We start from the raw sequence: 19,420 nt of genomic DNA, 5'->3' as shown, positions 1-19,420 counted from the left end.
GCTACTCCATTTTAAATGTCCTCAGTTCATGTTGACGCCTGGCGATACTCTGCCATTACATGATGTTGTGAACAGTTAATAACGCCTTTCTTACTCCACAGCTTTTGGATCTCGTTTTGGAAAACCAAAGGGCCCACGAAATAAGCCAGAAACATGGGTCTAGTTCGTGTCAAAGGTGAAAGAAAAAAAGAACTGCCTCGCAAGACAGTGCAATGGGATTTACTGAGCAAAGCTTTCTCTCTGCCTCAGAGAGACCAGCACTGTGGTTTTTGAGGGATAGTAGACCAACCACTGACCTCACACAACAGATGGACATGTATACCGATTGTGCATTTTGTGTAATGCAAGAGAATGGCCTGTATGAACCATGTAACTAAAATGTATATAAATTATTATAATTGTGCAACTAAAGACAAGATAATAAGATGAATGTACTGAAATGTACACTCCCATAATCTCATAGGTAACATAAATTAACTTTTTAATGTATTTTATAACGCATACATTTGGTGCCAGGTCTGTCCGAAAGAGAGGAAAAAGACAAAAGATTGTGTATAAATGTCACGTTTATAGTTTGTGACGGTGTTTAACTGTGTTTGCATATTTTCAAAGTGAAAGTGCCACCTTAAAGAAATGCTTCACCTTGGTACACTCATAAAATGGTTTATTTAAAAAAATACAGAAAAGTCTATGCATTCCATTGCATTTTTACACAATTGAAAAGATCCACATGACAGTTCTATTAAATGTAACTTAGCATTTACAAAACATTACTTTGACTATGTTCTTAATTGACCATCTAATTAGTCGTTAAAAATCAATGAAATTGAAAACCTTTATACAAATATCAAACAGCAAATAATGAATCAAACACAGAGAGCATGCCTTGATCCCTAAGTGGATTTTTCCTATATTACAAAGGACCATCAAAAACCTGATCAACACAAAAAAGAATCTAGCTGCCAAAATTCAGAACAGAACGCTAAACATCGTGTTTATTTTAATATACCATGAAACCGTAAGGTGTAAAAGCATAATCGTGTGTTACTGAGTGAGTGGAGAACATGTCTGTATATATGGGAAGATTCCTCTTGATGAATTGGTAAATAATGACCTCCAATTTAAGAAAAGTATCTTTTCTTTCATTAAACAAAACCGTTAATCTGCAGAATCTGAGAAAGTGCCACTGAATAGTGGGGAAAATGATTACGGATTAGGCTTTCCAACCTGCATATATAATCGTAATCCTAATTAAAAAACTGTGGGAAATATAAGAAGTAGATATGATTCATATTGCACATGAATTTAACATTTCAATGTCATTTACCACCAATTTTTTTGCATGGTCATCCTTTGGTGGCTGATAAAACAGTCACCTTCAGTTGATTCTGGGTTAGTAGAATTAGCATTTTACAATAATAAATACCCAATCATTACTTATTGCCAGACTTTATGAAATTCCATCGCAACTAATGCTTTGTACAACTCGTATAGCATCAATTAGCTTAATAGCAGACAATTAAAGACTTGTTAGAAGGCACTCATTTTTACAGGACGCATTTGATCAGGGAAAGCCGTTAGATCGTTTAGTTGAAACTATAATCAATGTGGACTGATTGGCTTGCTGGTGTGAAATTACATTCAAATCAGTCATTAGCAATACTTGGCATCAATTGAGAAGCACAACTACTGCCCACCACCCTTTCAGAAACATTGAATGCCTGCTTTAAAACGTAATCCCATTCAAAAGAACCACTTTAACATGTGCAAAAACATTACTGACACGCAACTACACTTAGCAAGTGAAAGCTAAATTGCACCCATCCAACTAAAATGGATAGCATAGTCACCCTAGAACGCTTGTCATAAATTACTAAGGACAACTTCAGTTCTTCAAACACATAAGAAACATTATTGTTAAGCAATAATACTGGGCATATACCTTCTGCTACTACTTATGAATAATATCAAAAGTTTTTTTGAAGGAGAAAAATTTGAGTTTGATTTGGGGAGCAGATTATGGGAACAGCAACATACAATAACAGTTTTCTGGTACAAGAAAAGCATAGGAATTTATTCATACCATGTTCATGTATATTGTTGAAATCACTCACTGATTTTCAGAAAAGAAATTCAACAAAAGCTTAAAATGGCCAAAGCAACAGGAATAATAATTTGGGACATTTAAAAAAAAAAAAAGACAGACAAAAAACAGAAGGTCAGAGCATAATTAAGTATGATTTAAAAAACTCTTTCTGTTCCGACTCTAAAACTACTTGTATGCGCAGGATCATGTGTGAAATCTGAATGGAAGGTTGTTTAGATCCATTTAAATCAAGGGGCCGCTGCCTTACATAAAGCTCATTCTAACATGTCAGAATTATAGGTTCAAGAGCTCAAGTCAATCAAATCCCAATACTATGAATAAAATGGATTAGATTACTATAAAACTTCAAAGTGAACACAGCAGAAGGAGACTTGACCAAATGAAAAGGCATCAGTATGTTGCCCCTGAGTGCAGGTTTGGTTATTACATTTCCATCAATTTTCTGCTAACGTCCGGTCTTGAAAATATACAAGGAAAAACAAAAAAGCACAATGGCTCCCGCATACACTATAGACAGAAAATGAATATGACAAATACATTTATGACCGTGATCTTAAAAGACATTTCTGGACAAAAATAAATAATTAAAATGAACAAACAAATGATCAACCCTCACGTGGAGGCAAAATCCTATTTTCTGCATACATGAGAGGTAATGCACAGGTTCCTCTTTGATAATTTCTGCAATTTCTCTTTCAAAAAATAATTAATTTTCCTTCAAGCAAAGTGTTTTAATCCAAAACCAGAGGATGGTCAATTAAAAAGCAAATATCTCTCTAGTCTAGCTTAAATATGTCAGAAACTTCAGAGTGACCATGGGAAGTAAAAAAAAAACTATTTTTCTCTTTTTAAGATATGATTGCTGCTCTCCACTTGTGACAGGCACTTTTTTCCTTGTTTGTAAAAACCAATTAGCAGATGCACATGACGGCCTGGGAAACCACTTGAAAAGTCCTTCTTGAGAGATAGTTCATCTCATTTATAATAATATATAAACAAATATAAAACAATACTGAGTAATCAGCAAAAATATATTTCAAATTAAATACTTTGGCTGAGAAAAACCTAAAAAGTACTCGTGGGGTCATTTTCTTAACCAAAATCTAAAAAAGAAAAATATACAGTCTTCATCATTTTTAGGCAAAGTCCAGATATTCCTTTTTTTTTTTCTTTTTTTTTTTTTACACACTGTGGAATGTCAGTCACGTCTGTTAGGTGAAATAAAACTCCACCCCTCCGCAAAAGGAAGGATTCGGAAGTCATTTGTGGAAATCCGTGGACCTGCTGCCATTGAGTGAGGAGTCTGATGCAGGCTCGGCGGGAGCCTGTGGAAGCATTTGCTCTGGTGCGGGCGAGGACAGAGGGCAGGACGCTGGGAGAGGGCTGCTCTCTGAACAGGGACTGGCGGAAACAGTGTGGGCGGATTTAGCCGGTTGCGGAGGAGCGGGCTGCGGCTCTCTTGGTGGCGTGGCGGGCCTCTGGAAAACCAGCTCATTTGTTTTCGCCACCCCACCTTGTGCCGTGTCTGTTTGTAGCTGGGCGCAGGAGGTGACTTTGCTGTCCGGGTGAACAGGGGAAGAAGAGGGGGGAGGACATGATGTGGAACACAGATCCTTGGTCTTAACATCCTTTTCCTCCTCTTCCTCGGAGTGGTACTGCTTTAGACGGATGTGCCACGCCAGGCTGCACACGGCCGAGACGGTTTTAAACTGGTGGATCACGTTGCGGGGGATAAAGTAGATGTCGTCATCGCAGAGCTGCATACGAACGTAGCGGATGCCTTCCCGCCGTAACTGGTTGAGTTTGGCATCGTCCACCCACTGGACACACTGTAAAGAGAGGGGCATTATGGGAATGCTGACCTATTTAACACCTGCCTGTCTTTACATCATCTCCACACCGGTTTGGAAACATGTATTATTACTGCTCATCCAACACCACATGTCATCAATAGATCAGATTGTGGTCTTAAAATAATTATAAATTATGCATTAATCAAAACAGCCAGTTTTTGTAAGAGTGATGCCTTGAAATTAATTCAACTCAATGTCTTAACAAAAGTGTTTAAAAGATGATCAAAAATGACCTCATATGACCTTCAATACAACACGTGCAATATTACATATAGTTCTTAAGACTAGTTTAGCTGACAAATTAGACTTTTTGATTGATATTATCATTAAAATAGAAAAACATCTATATTTTACTCCTGTCATTCATCTTCAGAATTGAATATTCCACTACTGTTGTTGTCATGATACTGGAATTTATACATTCAATACAATACCTTGCAAAAGATTGATATCCAATACTATTATCAATCGATATCATGGGGAGAAATTGCCACAACATTAGAGCCCTAAATTGTGAACAGTATCGAAGGCCGACTAGGGCTGGGTATCGGTATTCAGATGTTCCAATTCGATTCAATTTAGATTTTCAAGCTCTCAACTCGATTTTTTTTATTTTGATTCGATTTGACTTGATAAATATAGATTTAATCCTATATTTATAAAAATGAACAGTGAACATAAGTTTACAAATTGTTAATTAATAAAAAGAAATTAAGAGCCACTAACCTGTATATTAAACACTTTTTATTTTAGGTACACTTGGGAACATAAAAACAGAACCCAACTCTGTCTATTCATTGTATACATTTGAAATATAATGTTGATGACAGATGAATAACTGATCCTGAAAATTGGATAAGTCTATCCGGTTCTATGGGGTTGCTAAGCATCCTCAAATGCAAGCAAAAGCACCCTCAGTTGATACTAGGGATGGCTCGATACCACAATTTTGTCTTCGGTACGGTACCACAATCTAATACCGAAGTACCGATATTAAATCGATACCATACAGGGTCTGAATTTTGATGCGGGTATTGTGCATAATTTTGCTCACTCTCGCAAGTTTTGGGTTTATGAAGCGGGAAATTACCGCAAATGTTTATTATTAAATTAATCAACAAAGATTGTCACATCAATCAGTCATTTGGAAACTTTTTTGTAAGTAATTTCAGCATTACTGCGCGTCTCCATTGCTTCTGGCTTGAAAAGACATCGCACCTGCACTATAAAAGCAATCTGCGCACTCAGATTCAACACTTTCGCTTCCGTTGCGGGACAACTGACGGAAATCACTGCCCACGTCTTTTTAAACCTCGCCAATTTGAACATGCAAGCGATTTTATAGCATTTCGTAATACATATGGGATGAGAGCTCTTTGAGAGAGAGAGAGTTTTCTTTGCGCTCATGCCAACAACAAACACAAACACACACACACAAGCCTAAAGAGCTCGCGCATTCCAAATTAAGTTGTTTTTCCTCAGTCAAATACACACAAAATTATGTCAAAATGTCAATCTTTAGTGAGTAGTTAAATAAACACAGTTGGTTATGTCTTTCGCGGAATAGTGCAATAGTATGCGTGCAAATATTATGAGGTCTAAACGTCACTGGTTGATATTATGAGGTCTAAACGTCACTGGTTGAAACGAATGCTGGAGATTTCTTTATATTTAAACGATACGATCTTATGTATGTGCGTTAATCAGTGTTAAAAGAAAAATGTCTAAATTAGATCGTTAGAATTATGCACTCACCTGTCGATCTCTTAATGTCTTACAAGTCAGGAATTAAGTGGCAGATGCTTGGCAAGGTTTGATGGTTCTTCAGCAGTTTTATAAGCAAAGTAATTCCAAATTTCACGTCTACTCGTCTTTATTAATGAGTTTTGTGCGTGTTGAGTGAGATTCAACTGCTGTATTCATCTTGTTCTGTTGCCACATTTGCCGGTTTCGCGTCAGTTTGGGTAGCGCGCTGCCACCTAGCGGTGTACTTCGGAACAGCAGCATATACCGAAATGAGCAAAACCATGATATCGTACCGTTTGAAATAAAATATATACCGGTATTTTTGCAGTACCGGTATACCGCGCATCCCTAGTTGATACTGTAATAATATTAGCGAAACAGATTTGCAGAGCTCTGGAGAGCGTCAAATACATCAATTTACAGCGTGTTTTTGCAGCGGTGAGTAATGCAGCCAATCACAGATATAGTTGTTGATCTCTCGATCAGAATCAGTGTTGCCAGATTGTTTCCGCCCAATTGGGCGGTTTTGAATTTGATTGTGATTACTGCTTGACATAATTTGGACTGGTTAGGGGTCAGTTCGGCGGAATTCAAACATCAAAATTTTATAGTCTTATTGGTTAATAACAAACTCAAGTGTGCTTGTACTCCATAAAATCAGTCATCATGACACACACTGGCCCAGCTTAGAGTCAGCTGGCAGGTGCTGAAGTCGCTGACGAGCATGCACTTTCAGCCAATCAGCGATCAGCAGGGAGACGCGCTCATTCATGACAGGTTTTCAGTGAAATTGTCAAAGTGGCATAAATATACAGTAATTTATCTACATTAATGAGTGGGAGAGTGAACCAACTCTCAAAACGTGGATTACACCTGTGACTTAAAGACTCTTTATAAATATAACTAACTCTAAGAGCACAGTTGAATGACTTGAAATCGAATATATGACTCCTGTCCATCATCGTGTGCACATGCCTGATCAGGACATCTGCACCTTTTAAACAGTCTAGACCAAATCGGAATTTGGACATCATTTTGTGTTTTTGACCATAACAGCTGTTTGTGATGCGGCTTTATGTATGTGCACAGAGAAAACCATCTCTCAGAGAGCGCGTGAGTACTGAATAGTTTAAAACCGCTTGACTATTTAAATTGGTAAGACTTAAAAAGGTGCAACACTGGCCCGAACTCCCGAAACGCAAGAGTCTAGTATCGCCACCTGCAGCGGGCTTTACGCTTGCCTTGTGCAGATGCAATGTGGTATGTTAAGCGCATTTTGAGAGTGAGAGAGAAGATGCAGCACCGCTGAAACACTCATGCGGCGTGCGTCTTGCAGAAAGTTTTAAAGTGACTGATTTGATCTGTGTGGATTAATTTACTCATACAACCTACATGCTAAAGTGAATTTCCTGCGTTAGAAGCGCAAGACCTGTTGGGACGATTAAAATGATGCACAATACCCGCAAAAATTCGATCCCCGTTATAATCCTGTAACTCAATTTTAATTGATTCTCTGCTCAGATACTGCTCAGTGTCAAAAATGATGACTTACAATGCATGTGCATTCATACATTGTGCTTACACAATCCAACTTGCCATGTCAGCCACGACTAATATAAACACACATGCCTACAGTCTGTCCTGTTTATCAGTTTAACAGCTCCTACCTGTGACACAGGTGGCTCATACAGGTCTAGCTGAAGCCTTTGAACGACGTCATTGAAGTCCTCAGCGTGAAAACAGACCACATCTTTGGTTATCCGTGGCCGGTCACTCCTATGAGAGAGGAGAACATCAAAGGTCATTTTTATCTATAGTTAATTACACGCAGGTTTTTGCATGTACAAGCATGTGTATATTTTTCTGAGTGGCAGATGGTTGCACTCACCATTCCCCAAACTGCACTGCTTTCAGGACACCCACAGCTGCTGTACTCTGCCAGTCGAAGCTCTGGCCAACGTGATCAGCATGGGCTCGTGTCCGATCCTCGAACAGCACCTCACGTGGTTCGCTGGCTCTCGGTAGGTAATGCAAGTTCTTGATCTCATTCATTGATCTACAACCAAAAATAAATCGTTTTGAGAGACGCTACCATGAAAGTCTATTTTGAGGTTGAATATCACACCAGCGCATACCTTCGTCTCTTGAATGGAGACTTAGGCATATCAGCTGTGGGGACCATCTGCTCTCCAGGTCTCACCCACATGATGGGACCATCGTCGCTCTGGGACCTGCAGTCAAGCTTCAGGCTGGACAGGCTTCCCCATGGCAAAGTCATCTGCACAGACAAACAAAACATAAGTCGGGAAATCAAAACAAAGCTGTAGCCTTGCACTAACCATTGTCTCAATGTATGAATTTTAAGAACAAGACAAACAAACAAGACATATTTCTTATTGAAACAGGGCGTTGGTGTAGAACATATCAAATCAGACTTGTCACAGTCATGACTTGGAGCTTGCTATTACTTTGGGATGCATAATATATCAGTTAATGGCTGACATATGAGTTTTTTTCAAATGTATGGATATTGCATACCTACTTGTACATGCTTGTTTTCCTTTTTACATTTAGATATTTACCTTTGCCATCGTCTAACACTCAAAGTTCATCTTTAAAAACACGAATTTAATAACAATTGTAAATGTAATGATATGCTGCAGCACATCTCAATTATTTTCTCTACAGTATAATGATATAATGTATAAATTCCCTTGTAGCATTTGAAATGATTGATTATAGTTTAATATCAACCATTTATTAGCTATCAGCAATAACATTACTATTTGCTTAACAGTTTCTAGAAGACATTTTATTGGACAAAAATCACTGTTTGGGCTAAGTTTTTCCTCCCAATAAATTAATACTTTTATTTGTTTAGAATGGTACTGTATTAGAATGGTTTACATCTTATCTCACAAATCGATTGCAGTTTGTGTCTTTGGGGGAAAACAAATCTTTACCAACATTAGTTCAGCAGGGTGTCCCACAAGGGTCTGTGCTTGGTCCCATCTTATTTAGCATCTATATGTTGCCTCTGGGTAACATAATTCGTAAGTTTGGGTTAGGATTTCATTTTTATGCTGACGACACGCAGATCTACATCAGCATGCACCCTAACCCAAACCTTGCGGTCAAAGCCCTTAGCAACTGCTTGGAGGAGATAAAATCCTGGATGCATGAGAATTTTCTTAAGCTCAACCAGGCTAAGACAGAACTTCTCTTCGTCGGTACATCAACATCTCTCCTTAAACTAAATATTCCAGAACTGATTACTGTCAATGACTTTGTTACCCCGTCTTTTCAAGTGCGCAATCTTGGAGTTATTTTTGACACTGAACTTATGTTCGACGCTCATATTAAAAATGTCTCAAAAACTGCATTTTACCATCTTAGAAATATCGCTAGATTACGACCATTTCTATCGCGACCAGATGCAGAAAGGCTTATTCACGCCTTCATTACATCAAGGCTTGATTACTGCAATGCGCTCTACTCAGCTCTTCCAAATCAGTCCATCAAAAAATTACAATATATACAAAATTCAGCCACCCGGTTATTGACACACACAAATACTCGTCAACATATTTCTCCGGTACTCTTTGATTTGCATTGGCTGCCGATACAAGCGCGTATTGAATTCAAAACCTTGGTTTTAACATATAAAGACATTCATGGATCGGCCCCTGCTTATCTCTGCAGTTTGGTCACCGTTCATACTCCTGCACGCTCTTTGCGCTCTTCCAGGTCATGCATCCTCCAGCAGCCCCGACATAATCTAAATTCCAAGGGTGGTCGAGCATTCTCGGTCTCAGCACCACGTCTTTGGAATGCTCTACCACCGGAAATTAGAGACTCTTCAACATTAGAGGGTTTTAAGAAGTCTTTAAAGACACACCTTTTTAGAGCTGCTTATTGTAACTAAATGTGACTATTTTATTGTAATTTATTGTTATTATTCTTTATTGTATGAGGTTGTAGCGCTTTGAGTTTTAAGAAAAGCGCGTTAGAAATAAAATTTATTATTATTATTATTATTATTATTTAACAAGAATGCATTTAATTGATCAAAAGGCATTTATACATTTCAAATAAATCCGGTTCTTTTAAGCTTTCTATAAATGTATAAAAATACTATGTATACTGTATACTAATGTATACTGTTTTCAACAGTATTGATAATAAATGTAATAAATAATAAATATTGTAACAAATCAGCATATTAAAATACTTTCAGTAATGTTCAGCAAAATTCAGCTTCATCATCAAATAAATAACATTTTAAAATAGTATAAAATAAATCAGTTATTTTAAATTGTAATATTATTTTGCCATTTTTTTAACATTTCTGATTAAATAAATCCACCCTCTGTGAGGGTAAGACTTTAAGAAAAAAACTTTCATAGACACCATTTTTTTTAATAGTAGTGTTAGTGTATTGATCTCCAATTTTGATGTTGAGAGGTCTTTAAAAGTACAGGGAAGCAACCAAAACCTTTTTTGTGCAAGACAACATTTAGCTGGATCCAAAACCGTAAGAAACTACGCTGGCAAATAGTAAATTGAAACGCATCATTTGCACTACAAAGCTAGTAAATGCACAAGGCCTTTCAAACTCACTCATCTGTGAGAGATTATGTTCTAACCTTAAGAAACGGAGACTCCTCAAGCATGTCCAAGAACTCCGGGAAGAAATCGCCCACCTCCTCATCTACTGCACCGACCAGACTGATCTGCCTCATGGGACCAGCTCTATAAGTCCCAGAGCAGTATGTTCGGCTTACCTGCAAGGCAACATCCCAAAACACACTCTTTATCTTAGTGCTGCAATATGTCAAACAACAGCAACAAAAAAATGTATAAAATTAACATAATGCTTAATGCAAAGTTCAGCATACGCATATTTTCAAAGATCCATGCTAAAATAAAAAAATGTTTAAAGGATTGTTCACATTAAAAATTATTAGTGTCCACAACAATGCATGATAATGTTCTGTTTATTATATAAGGGTGTGCTGCAGTTATGTCGTCTGCTGCTTTAAAATGCTCAAACTCAGTTGTCAATGTTTTTTTCATTCATCAGCTGGAAACATTATTCGAAACAAAGTGATTCCAATTATATTGTTCCTCTGTGTCGTTATAGTTATAACTGTGATGTGGACTTCACTATTCTAATAAAGTTAGAAAGATTATTAAAACAGTTTTCGTCCTTAGTGTGAACAATCCTTAAAGGGATAATCCACCCAAAAATGAAGATTATCTCAATGTACTCACCCTCAAGTCATCCTAGGTGTATATGACATTCTTCTTTCAGATGAATACAATCAAAGTTATATTAAAAAATGTCCTGGCAAACCCAAGCATTATAATGATAGCCCAAAATTTGAAGCCCATAAAAAGTGCATCTATCCATTATAAAAGTAATCCACGAGGCTCCGGGGGGTTAATAAAGGCCTTCTGAAGCGAATTGATCGTTTTTTTAAAAAGAAAAATATCCATTTTTAAAACTTTATGAAGTAAAATATCTAGCTTCCGCCAGACCGCCTTCCGTATTCAACTTAAGCCGGGTGCACCACACTGTGCGATTTATAATAGTCCTTTAGGATTTTTCCTTGTCAGACTGTACGAACATGATCCCCACTGTGAGCCATGTCACACTGTAAGATAAGTTGTCATTAATGTCACACTGTAGGATAATCATGCCGCGCTAAAAACGGACGCACGCAAGAAAACTTGTCCGGAGTTTATATCATCAATAAATGACGTGTCCGGTGACAGTGAGCTGCATTATACGCGGGATTGAAGTGGTGGCTACAAAGAAATCTCTAGCACTCATTTTGGTCTTGAAGAAAGAAGATAATTTGACGGTCGTCGTTGGAGAAGTCACACTGCAGGATCGTGCGGCAAATCTTCTGACACTGCCAGAATTTCATCTGAGGTAAAATTTGATCACAGCGGCCATTAATCGGCTGCCGGTGAACATGTCAAACTAACGATCTAAAGTTCCTTTCACACTGGATGCGATTTTGATGCGCGAATAATTTGCGCAATGGTTTTATTTTCTGATCAGGTGTTTGTGTAATGAGCGCTTCCACACCGAACGCGAATGTGCTGTGGCGAAAAAACAATGTTTATTTTTTTCGTTTCGATGTCGATTTTAACACTCGCAGTGACAGAAAAGGCTTAAACCGATCACATACAAGAAAACAAAGGTCACGAAATGTCCAGTTGATGTCATTAGCTACTCAATCAACATTAACCTTTGCCAGGTATCGCATTTCTCACGAGATTACAGCTGTAGTTGTGTTTACAGCTGCACAGATGCAGCTGCGTTGCCCACTAGGCTACAGACAACGATATCATAACCTTTTGAGTTAAAACTCGTTGATTTTTTTCAAACCTAATTGTGTCCGCGACTATAGAAAGTGAATGTGTTTCCGTCAGTACGACTGTGGCACTTAAATGTTTACATTGTGACTCAACTGGAAACAGAGCTGCTCCGGATCTATTGGTTCCTGAAGTGTGTGGTTTATCTCATCAAATGCGCTGCTACTGTCTCTGGAGGAGCTCCTCAAATTGTCCCACGGACATTTGAAAGTAAGTGCGGAACCGGTCATGATAAAGTTTTAGCTCATGTACAAGATTAGCATCCCCTTCAGACTCTCTGCTCTTTAAGACTGGGTGCACCCAATACCTTCTTTTCGGTCTTTTAAATAAAATGAAAAGCTTGTCTTCACTGAATGAGAAAGTGTCTGTGTTTGTTTTCTCACCTATCGCCGCGAATGTTTTGGAATGTTGGAGTGCTGAAACGTCACAGACATCGCAAACTCACGTCGTAGCTGATGTAAATGGTTTTGACGCGAACTATTCGCACACAAAATATTCCTTTTTCCGCTTCACTTTTTCGTTACGCGTCCAGTGTCAAAGGGCCTTAAGACTTCAGATTTTAGCCTAAGATCAGAGGAATCTTTTAGGATTTGCAAAATTTGTCTCAGACGGCCAAAATCGCACAGTGTGCAGCCGGCCTTACGTAGAAAGTGTAACGTCTCTCGCAGTTCAAAACACTTACGTAGCGGCATCGTCAGTCTTTTCGTAAGTTGAATACAGATGGCGGTCTGCCGAAAACTTGATATTTTACTTTATAACGTGTAAATTACTTTTATAATTGATGCATGCACTTTTTGGGCTTCAAATTTTGGGCCGCCATTCACTGCCATTATAAAGCTTAGAAGCAGATTGTACTCGTCTGAAAGAAGAATGTCATATACATCTAGGATGGCTTGAGGGTGAGTAAATCATGGGGTAATTTTCATTTTTGGGTGAACTATCCCTTTGATAGGCAAAATTTACAGTAATAGTGTTTAAGAATGCCAGAAAATTAACATTACTTCAATGAACAATGTGATTTTCAAGCTTCTTAAAAGAAAGAATTTGATAATGTCAGTTTAATTAGTCTCTGAGACGCCAGAGAAACAGCCTAACAGTTTGGTCTGCTTCACTTACTCAAGACTGTTAATGTACTTAGAACTGACACCTTCTAGCTGCCTGACTTGTGTAAATAATAAATGCAGCTGCTTTAACAGTCCTGAGTCCTCAAGTAGTAAGAATGGCTAAATAGTAGGGCTGGGCAAAAAAAAAAATCGATTTTTCGATTAATCATTTTTTAAAATGTGGTCGATTCAAAATCGATTCTCAAGTCCAAGAATCGATTTTTTTCCCCCTGGGGGTTTCCAGTCGATCCTGCCCGGCATCGCATTTATGCTTGTCGTTAAGATAAAATCTAATGGCAATCGCATCTAAGGAAGAAACGCAAATAACAGAGATAGTGACGAAATATAATGCATCATCCGGGGCATGAATCAAAGCTCAGATGCCCCTGGAGGAAAAAGCCTCCATAAAAACAGACAGAGTCTGAATGATGGTCGGCTAAATCGCAAGAAATGCTTGTCCTTTACTGAAAATTGCTGAAAATCATCCAATATCCTTTTAATGTTTTAGAATAAGTATCAAAATATCCATAAAAACAAAATTGTGTTGTATTTAACATAATTGTATGCATTTGAAATATAGAGATGGGTTCGGTTTTAATGTAGGCCTACCCAAATGTACCTAAAATAAAAAGAATTTAATAAACAGGTTTGTGGCTCTTAATTTCTTTTTAATTACCCACTTTTTTATAAATATAGTAGGCTATTTGAATTAAATCTATATTCATTGAGTTGAATCGAAATTGAATCGAATCGAAACATCTGAATCAATACCTAGCCCTACTAAATAGATTTAATTTGCCAGTCACACGTGCAAGGTATCAATGTATCCAGCCCCCCCCCAAAAAACTGCAATGGCATGCCAAAGCATCTCCCTACCTGGGAGTGGAAGTTGGCAATCGTGGTGGTCTCAATGTCCTTTTTACCAAGGATTTCCATCTTGACAGGCGTATTTGGGAAATTGAAGGCAAAGTAGTCCAAGAAATCGGGCAGGTAGGCGGCTGCTCCGTGCACCACGGCGAGTGCATAGCGCGCGGCTCCTTTAGGGTGTTCAGCAAAGGCGAGTTCTAGGAACTCCTGGGCAAATCTTTCAGTGTCCTCGGGCTGCAGCAAGGACAGTTCATCTGCATAAGCATGTAGTACAGACGCCCCTCCATTGGGCTGCTTTTCCTCATGGATGAGTCTGCTGAAGGAGGAGTTAGTCTGAAGCCACGAGCTGCGGATGAAGTGGTCTTGGTGCGAGAGGAACAGCTTCTTCCCACCTTTAGGAGTGTGGTACTCACCTAAGCCCGGACACGGCTTTTCATCTTTGATGCACGCATGTACGACAGGGTCTTCAGAAAGAGGTGGAGCATCTCCTGTCAATCCTGCACACACAGTCTGCACCTCTTTGTTGTGCACGCGTAACTTCTTGCCACGCTCATCTTCACGATGCCGCCGCTTCTTTTTCTTTTTCTTCAGGAGGTATTCCTCCAAGGTCTGGGTTTTGCCATTCTCACTGTGGGGCTCTGAAAAGATCAACAGAAATGGGAGAACATCAGATAAATATGTACACAGCTTTTGTAAACGTGGAAAAAAAAACCTCACATAAATGATTTTGTGTTTCCTTAAACTTTTTAGATACTTTGTGGGGTAATCAAAATACAACAACATTCTGGGACATTTGGCGATCTAGAAATAATTAATCTCTATAAGATGCTCTTACTACATATCTAACCATGATGAACATAGTTTCAGGCACAATACCATAATTACTAGTTGTTGTTATTAACTAATAACAGTCATTTTAAAAAAGTAACATGGTACAATCATGGCAAAATACGGTAATACTATGGTACTGTATTGTACAGAATGGTTACCAGATACAGTACATGACATTGCAAAGAATATCACGGTATTGTGTCCAAAAACCAAGGTGTTATTATGGTATCGTGTAATAAAAAGCTATAGTAGTACCAACCTTACTTATGTTTGTTAAATTGCAGTTATGTGTAGAAGCGAAGAACGCATCTGATACCAAGCAGAGAAAATGATAAGAAGTTATATGTTTCATTAAAATGTACTTTCACAGCTGTGAAAACTTTCTTCCTCGATAATATTTAGTAACACTGCGCTCGTGTGAATGGGGGCGTGCTCGCGCATGGGTTAGCAGCTTGAGGCTAACGGCACTTTCTCCGCTCACTTCTCAAGTTGGAAGCCAGCCAGAAATGTAAAATCGTTTGGCTTACGTACAGACGCTATTAAAATTTACCTTTCTTCTTCTTGCATTCCTCCACTTTAACGTTCGCCTCGGCGTTTTCCTTCTTGGGCTTAAGTTTCGCGTCCTTCTCAATGAGTTTGGGCTTGTTATTGAGGGGCTTGGCCTTCGCTACTTTGAGCGGCGTGAAAGTGAACAGCGGGGAAGGCGGCAGGACCGTCTTCTGCGGGACGTGGGCTGCTGGTGTCACTTTGCGCGGCGGCCAGCCCGGAGGTAAGTCCTTCTTGGTGCTGTTGAGCTGATGAAGGAGAGGATGACGGTGTTGCACAGGTGCCTGCTCTTTGCTGAAGTTGCGCGCTTGGCTGTTCGGTTGTTGGTGCGGTGGATGCGCTCGTTGTTGGGCATGTTGGAGATTGTGTTGGTGGTGATGAAGCTTTATTTTCTTCGCTTCCTTCTCCGATCTCTCGCGCTTGTCATCGGACGGCGAACATTCTCGTTTTTTCTTCTTTTTCTTTTCTTTGGTGGCTTTGTCAAAGCTGTCCCTGCTCTTCTCCTCTACTTTGACGCGCAGCAGATCGACCTGTGCAGCCATTTTGCACGTAAATTTAAAAGGCTTTAAGAGGGGCTTTTTGCGCATGTCTAATGGGAGATGTAGTTCTTTTGTCTGTAGCCAATCGGAGCTAACGCGTTTGTAGTTTTCCCGCTCGGAGCGCGCATGCGCACAACCTGTAGCTTTGTGGGTAGTGATGTTTCTGTACGGCTATGGTTCAAGGGATGCGTGCGCCACTGCACGCACCTCGTCCAGTGGCTGACGTAATGCTGTAGCAGCTTCAGGGGTTGGGCGGTTCCGTTTCGTTGAGAGGAGATTTATCTTTCTATGCGCTCTGCCTTGACCTCAAAACCAACAAAAGAACAACACACGACATCCAGATCATAGTTGCGCGGTGTCGGATTTCTTCAGTGGGCGTTTACGCGAGACGCCTTTCTGTCTTTCATTTCCGCCATTTCTGGTTGATCTATGTTTACAACATGAGTGAGATGCGTCGCATCTGTCTGCCTAGTGGGCATGAGTGTCATTTTAAAAATGGCGATGAACGAATCGTTCTTGCGAGTCGGATCTTTTCAAGGAACATGTTGGGTTGAACCATAGACTTTAAAAATTACAGGTTGAACCTGTTTACAGAACCGGTCTGAAAGATTCGATTACGAATCGGTTCATGATGCTTTTGAATCAACAATTCACTGACTCGTTAAAACGAGGAGCGATGGTAAGAGAGTTTTATATAAATTGATAATTTGACTGGTGCAGTGAATAAATGTTAAATAAATAAAATACTGGAAATGAATTGCTTAATTTAATGACTTGTTTTATCAACACAGAATTGGTTTGAATAAATACAGCTTTAACATCTGAAAAAGCAAATTTTACAATTGAATGAAAACTAGGTTCTAAATTGCTGTTTTTTTTGTAACAGACTGAACTAGAACACAGGCTGCAATAAACAAATGAAATCGGAAAAAGGGTTATTTAAACGTTTTACAGCGTTAGTACGCTGGGATGGGACCACGCGATTACGTAATTACAAAGGAATCACTGATTCGAGCTTGAATTGGTTCTTTGATATGAACTGTTCAAAAGAAACTGTTCATGGATGTTGACTCACTTTTGGGTGAACACCCCCTTAAATGCAAGCTTCTTTATATTTAATAATGTACGAAATTATAAACCTAATAGACCACAAGAGGCATAAAAAATATATTTTCAGTAAATCTTTATTCATCAGTGCATGAACAGAAGGTCATGACCAGATTCATTTCTTTAACCACTCTCTCTATATATATGCTCATACTCTCAGTTACTTAAAAAAATAATGGAGCGATTTTATAGAATTTTTTTCTTGTTTTTCCCCTCACGAAGGCGAGTTTTATACAGGTGCTGTACATTGTATTTTTTATAAACATTTACAACTACCACAATGTAGAGACCACAAGGCTTTTTTGTGTAAGGTAAAGCAATGCAAGGCCACAGTATCATACATACAACCTCATGATATGAGATGCACTAGAGAAACAAGCTACAAAAGGGTTGAGATTAATGATCAATCATAAACCATATTAGAAAGTATTCACATTTTTCATCATGACAAAACATCACTCAGTCACTGTAGCATATGTAATGTTTGACTGATGTCTGCCCTGCACGTATATAGAACAATCGGTTCTTATGGTATTTCAAAAATACTGTTACGAAAAAAGATATTGGACAGCATTGTTATATCTCGAGTCAGAATGTTTGTGCCAATTGTTTGAGGCTTTAAGAACTTGACGAATATCATCCACCATGTTTGGTACATGCTTCTGAGCTACATTTCCCTTGGATATAAGACAGCATTTTGACATTTCAAAGGATGATCTGAAAGATACAGATGCGCAAAGACACTTTAAATGAATATGAAGTCCCCGATATCGGGATAACAATGCAGTACAAATCATTTGATCGAGTGAAATGTGCAAAAAGTATAAGAAAAAATATATGTTAGATTGGATAGTATGCAAAAATATATCTGAATTTCCCAGTTCTGCTTCACCTTCTAATGATACGAGCAAACATTTGCTTCCAAATGTACACACCTTGCAAATGCTCAACCGAGATAAACTGTAAAAGCTATAGCACTGTGAAAAAATATGTTTGTTAGGAGGCCGAAAGTAGTATCGGCAAGCTGGAACACTAATAAGTGACCTGGCTCAGAATGGATACAAATACCTATACCTCTATACATGTATATGTTTATATCATCATATTAATTTCAATAAATTACATACGCGTCTTCATGAACACACAGGTAGTAAACAATATACTTAACCACAAGTTTCTGGTCTTTTAAAGATGGATGTGTCCAAAATTCACCGCAAAGCTGATTAATGCACAGCCTATACAAAGTCATTTGGATCTTGAGGACAGTTGCATCATTGTAAATCGGAAGTCGTCGTAAGGACATGCGGCAAATCAAAGATGGAGAATTAATACATATTAATACACACTTTTTTAAACCTTCACAGAAAAGCATCCTTCATGTTATCATCACAGGAGCAAGGAGACATGGACGAGTCTAGTTGCAGTCTGATTGGCACACAAAAATTGACGCTCTTATTGTCGGTGGACACAAGCGTACGCTTCATGTTATCAGTGTAGATGGTGATAGTCATACAAAAAAAAAGAAGAAACAAAAATACACAGTGATTCACATCGATAACTGCTCCCAAACGCATTAGACTCCATGCACCGGAGGCTGAATCCTGCCGGAGCTGGGGACCTTCCAGGGGCCTGGGGTAATAGGGGCTTTCTTGGTGGAAGGGTTCCCGTTGTGGGGAGCCTCTTGAGGGGCACCCCTGTCTTCCTCTTCCCCTCGAGGCCTGTCTCGTCCTCTATGGTCCTTTCGGTTGAGGGTTCCGCTCTCAGGCTCTTTCTGAGCCTGTACGTGAGCCCGCTGAGGTTCTGCCGTCTTGTGTCTGTCACTGCCACCTCTTGAGACCTCGGGTCTGGTCTCTCCAGTTTCCCTGTCCTTGTGCATAGTGTCTTCGTGTCTTCTTCCAGAGTTAGGCTTCAATCCATCAGTAGCCTTTTGAGGTACTTCCTGTCTGATCCCAACGCTCTCCTTCTTGGTCTTCCTGGGGCTAGTGGATCGAGGTTCTCGTTCACTAGTGTCCACGTATAGAGTCTTTTTTGGACTGCGCGAGCGCTCCTTTCCATCCAGTCTTCGGGGCATTGTAAAATTGTCATTGTTGTCATGAGACATGCTTGGGTCACTCTTTTTAGTTTGCTGTTTGGCATCTCTGTAATGTTGGTAAATTAGCCCGTGAGAAGCAGCCACCGGGTCGAGGAGGAGCTCCTCGTGTGGAGAGGTTTGGGATGGGGAGGGATTGACCTCGGGGGAGCGAGAGATGAAGGATGGAGATGCTGGTGTTGATGGCTCACTGGATGCAGAATATCTTGGAGAGTTTGCAGATGGGCCTGTCCTATCCTTAATGT

The 19,420-nt window shown here is 39.2% G+C and overlaps 3 protein-coding genes across 9 annotated transcripts in view; 1 reads left to right on the top strand and 2 right to left on the bottom strand.

Annotated features, from left to right (window-relative positions):
* Window positions 1-770, top strand: part of ptpn22 (protein tyrosine phosphatase non-receptor type 22) — a 21,792-nt gene extending 21,022 nt beyond the window's left edge. For 3 of the 6 annotated variants that reach the window (XM_079803384.1, XM_079803386.1, XM_079803387.1), the window contains exon 28: window positions 102-764. In XM_079803384.1, coding sequence (XP_079659510.1) covers window positions 102-163 — 62 coding nt within the window. In that variant the 3' untranslated portion in view covers window positions 164-764. Of the gene's footprint in view, window positions 1-101 lie in introns of all 6 variants that reach the window. The other 3 variants (XM_079803385.1, XM_079803383.1, XM_079803388.1) reach the window with 2 other exon arrangements.
* Window positions 648-17,182, bottom strand: rsbn1 (round spermatid basic protein 1). The gene is made up of 7 exons (XM_079803391.1): window positions 15,445-17,182; window positions 14,073-14,701; window positions 10,353-10,490; window positions 7,842-7,984; window positions 7,595-7,762; window positions 7,374-7,482; window positions 648-3,936 (listed from the first exon to the last, which is right to left on the bottom strand). Exons 1-7 carry the CDS (start codon window positions 16,025-16,027, stop codon window positions 3,367-3,369), a joined length of 2,340 nt encoding a protein of 779 aa, XP_079659517.1. The 5' UTR covers window positions 16,028-17,182; the 3' UTR covers window positions 648-3,366.
* magi3a (membrane associated guanylate kinase, WW and PDZ domain containing 3a) overlaps window positions 17,154-19,420 on the bottom strand; it is a 167,689-nt gene continuing 165,422 nt past the window's right edge. For both annotated transcript variants that reach the window (XM_079803371.1, XM_079803372.1), the window contains one exon: window positions 17,154-19,420. In XM_079803371.1, the coding sequence (XP_079659497.1) occupies window positions 18,660-19,420 (761 nt within the window). In that variant the 3' untranslated portion in view covers window positions 17,154-18,659.

This window comes from Gobio gobio (genome assembly GCF_949357685.1).
Source record: "Gobio gobio genome assembly, chromosome: 21".
Taxonomy (NCBI): domain Eukaryota; kingdom Metazoa; phylum Chordata; class Actinopteri; order Cypriniformes; family Gobionidae; genus Gobio; species Gobio gobio.
This window is presented reverse-complemented; position numbering and strand designations above follow the sequence as displayed.

Bases quoted from the DNA above. Each gene is read 5' to 3' on its own strand.
- rsbn1 (XM_079803391.1), bottom strand. From the start codon at position 16,027: ATGCGCAAAAAGCCCCTCTTAAAGCCTTTTAAATTTACGTGCAAAATG. The intron at 14,702-15,444 runs GTAAATTTTAAT...TGATCTTTTCAG, and splicing joins GGAATGCAAGAAGAAGAAAG to AGCCCCACAGTGAGAATGGC. The intron at 3,937-7,373 runs GTAGGAGCTGTT...CTCTCTTTACAG, and splicing joins ATGAGCCACCTGTGTCACAG to TGTGTCCAGTGGGTGGACGA.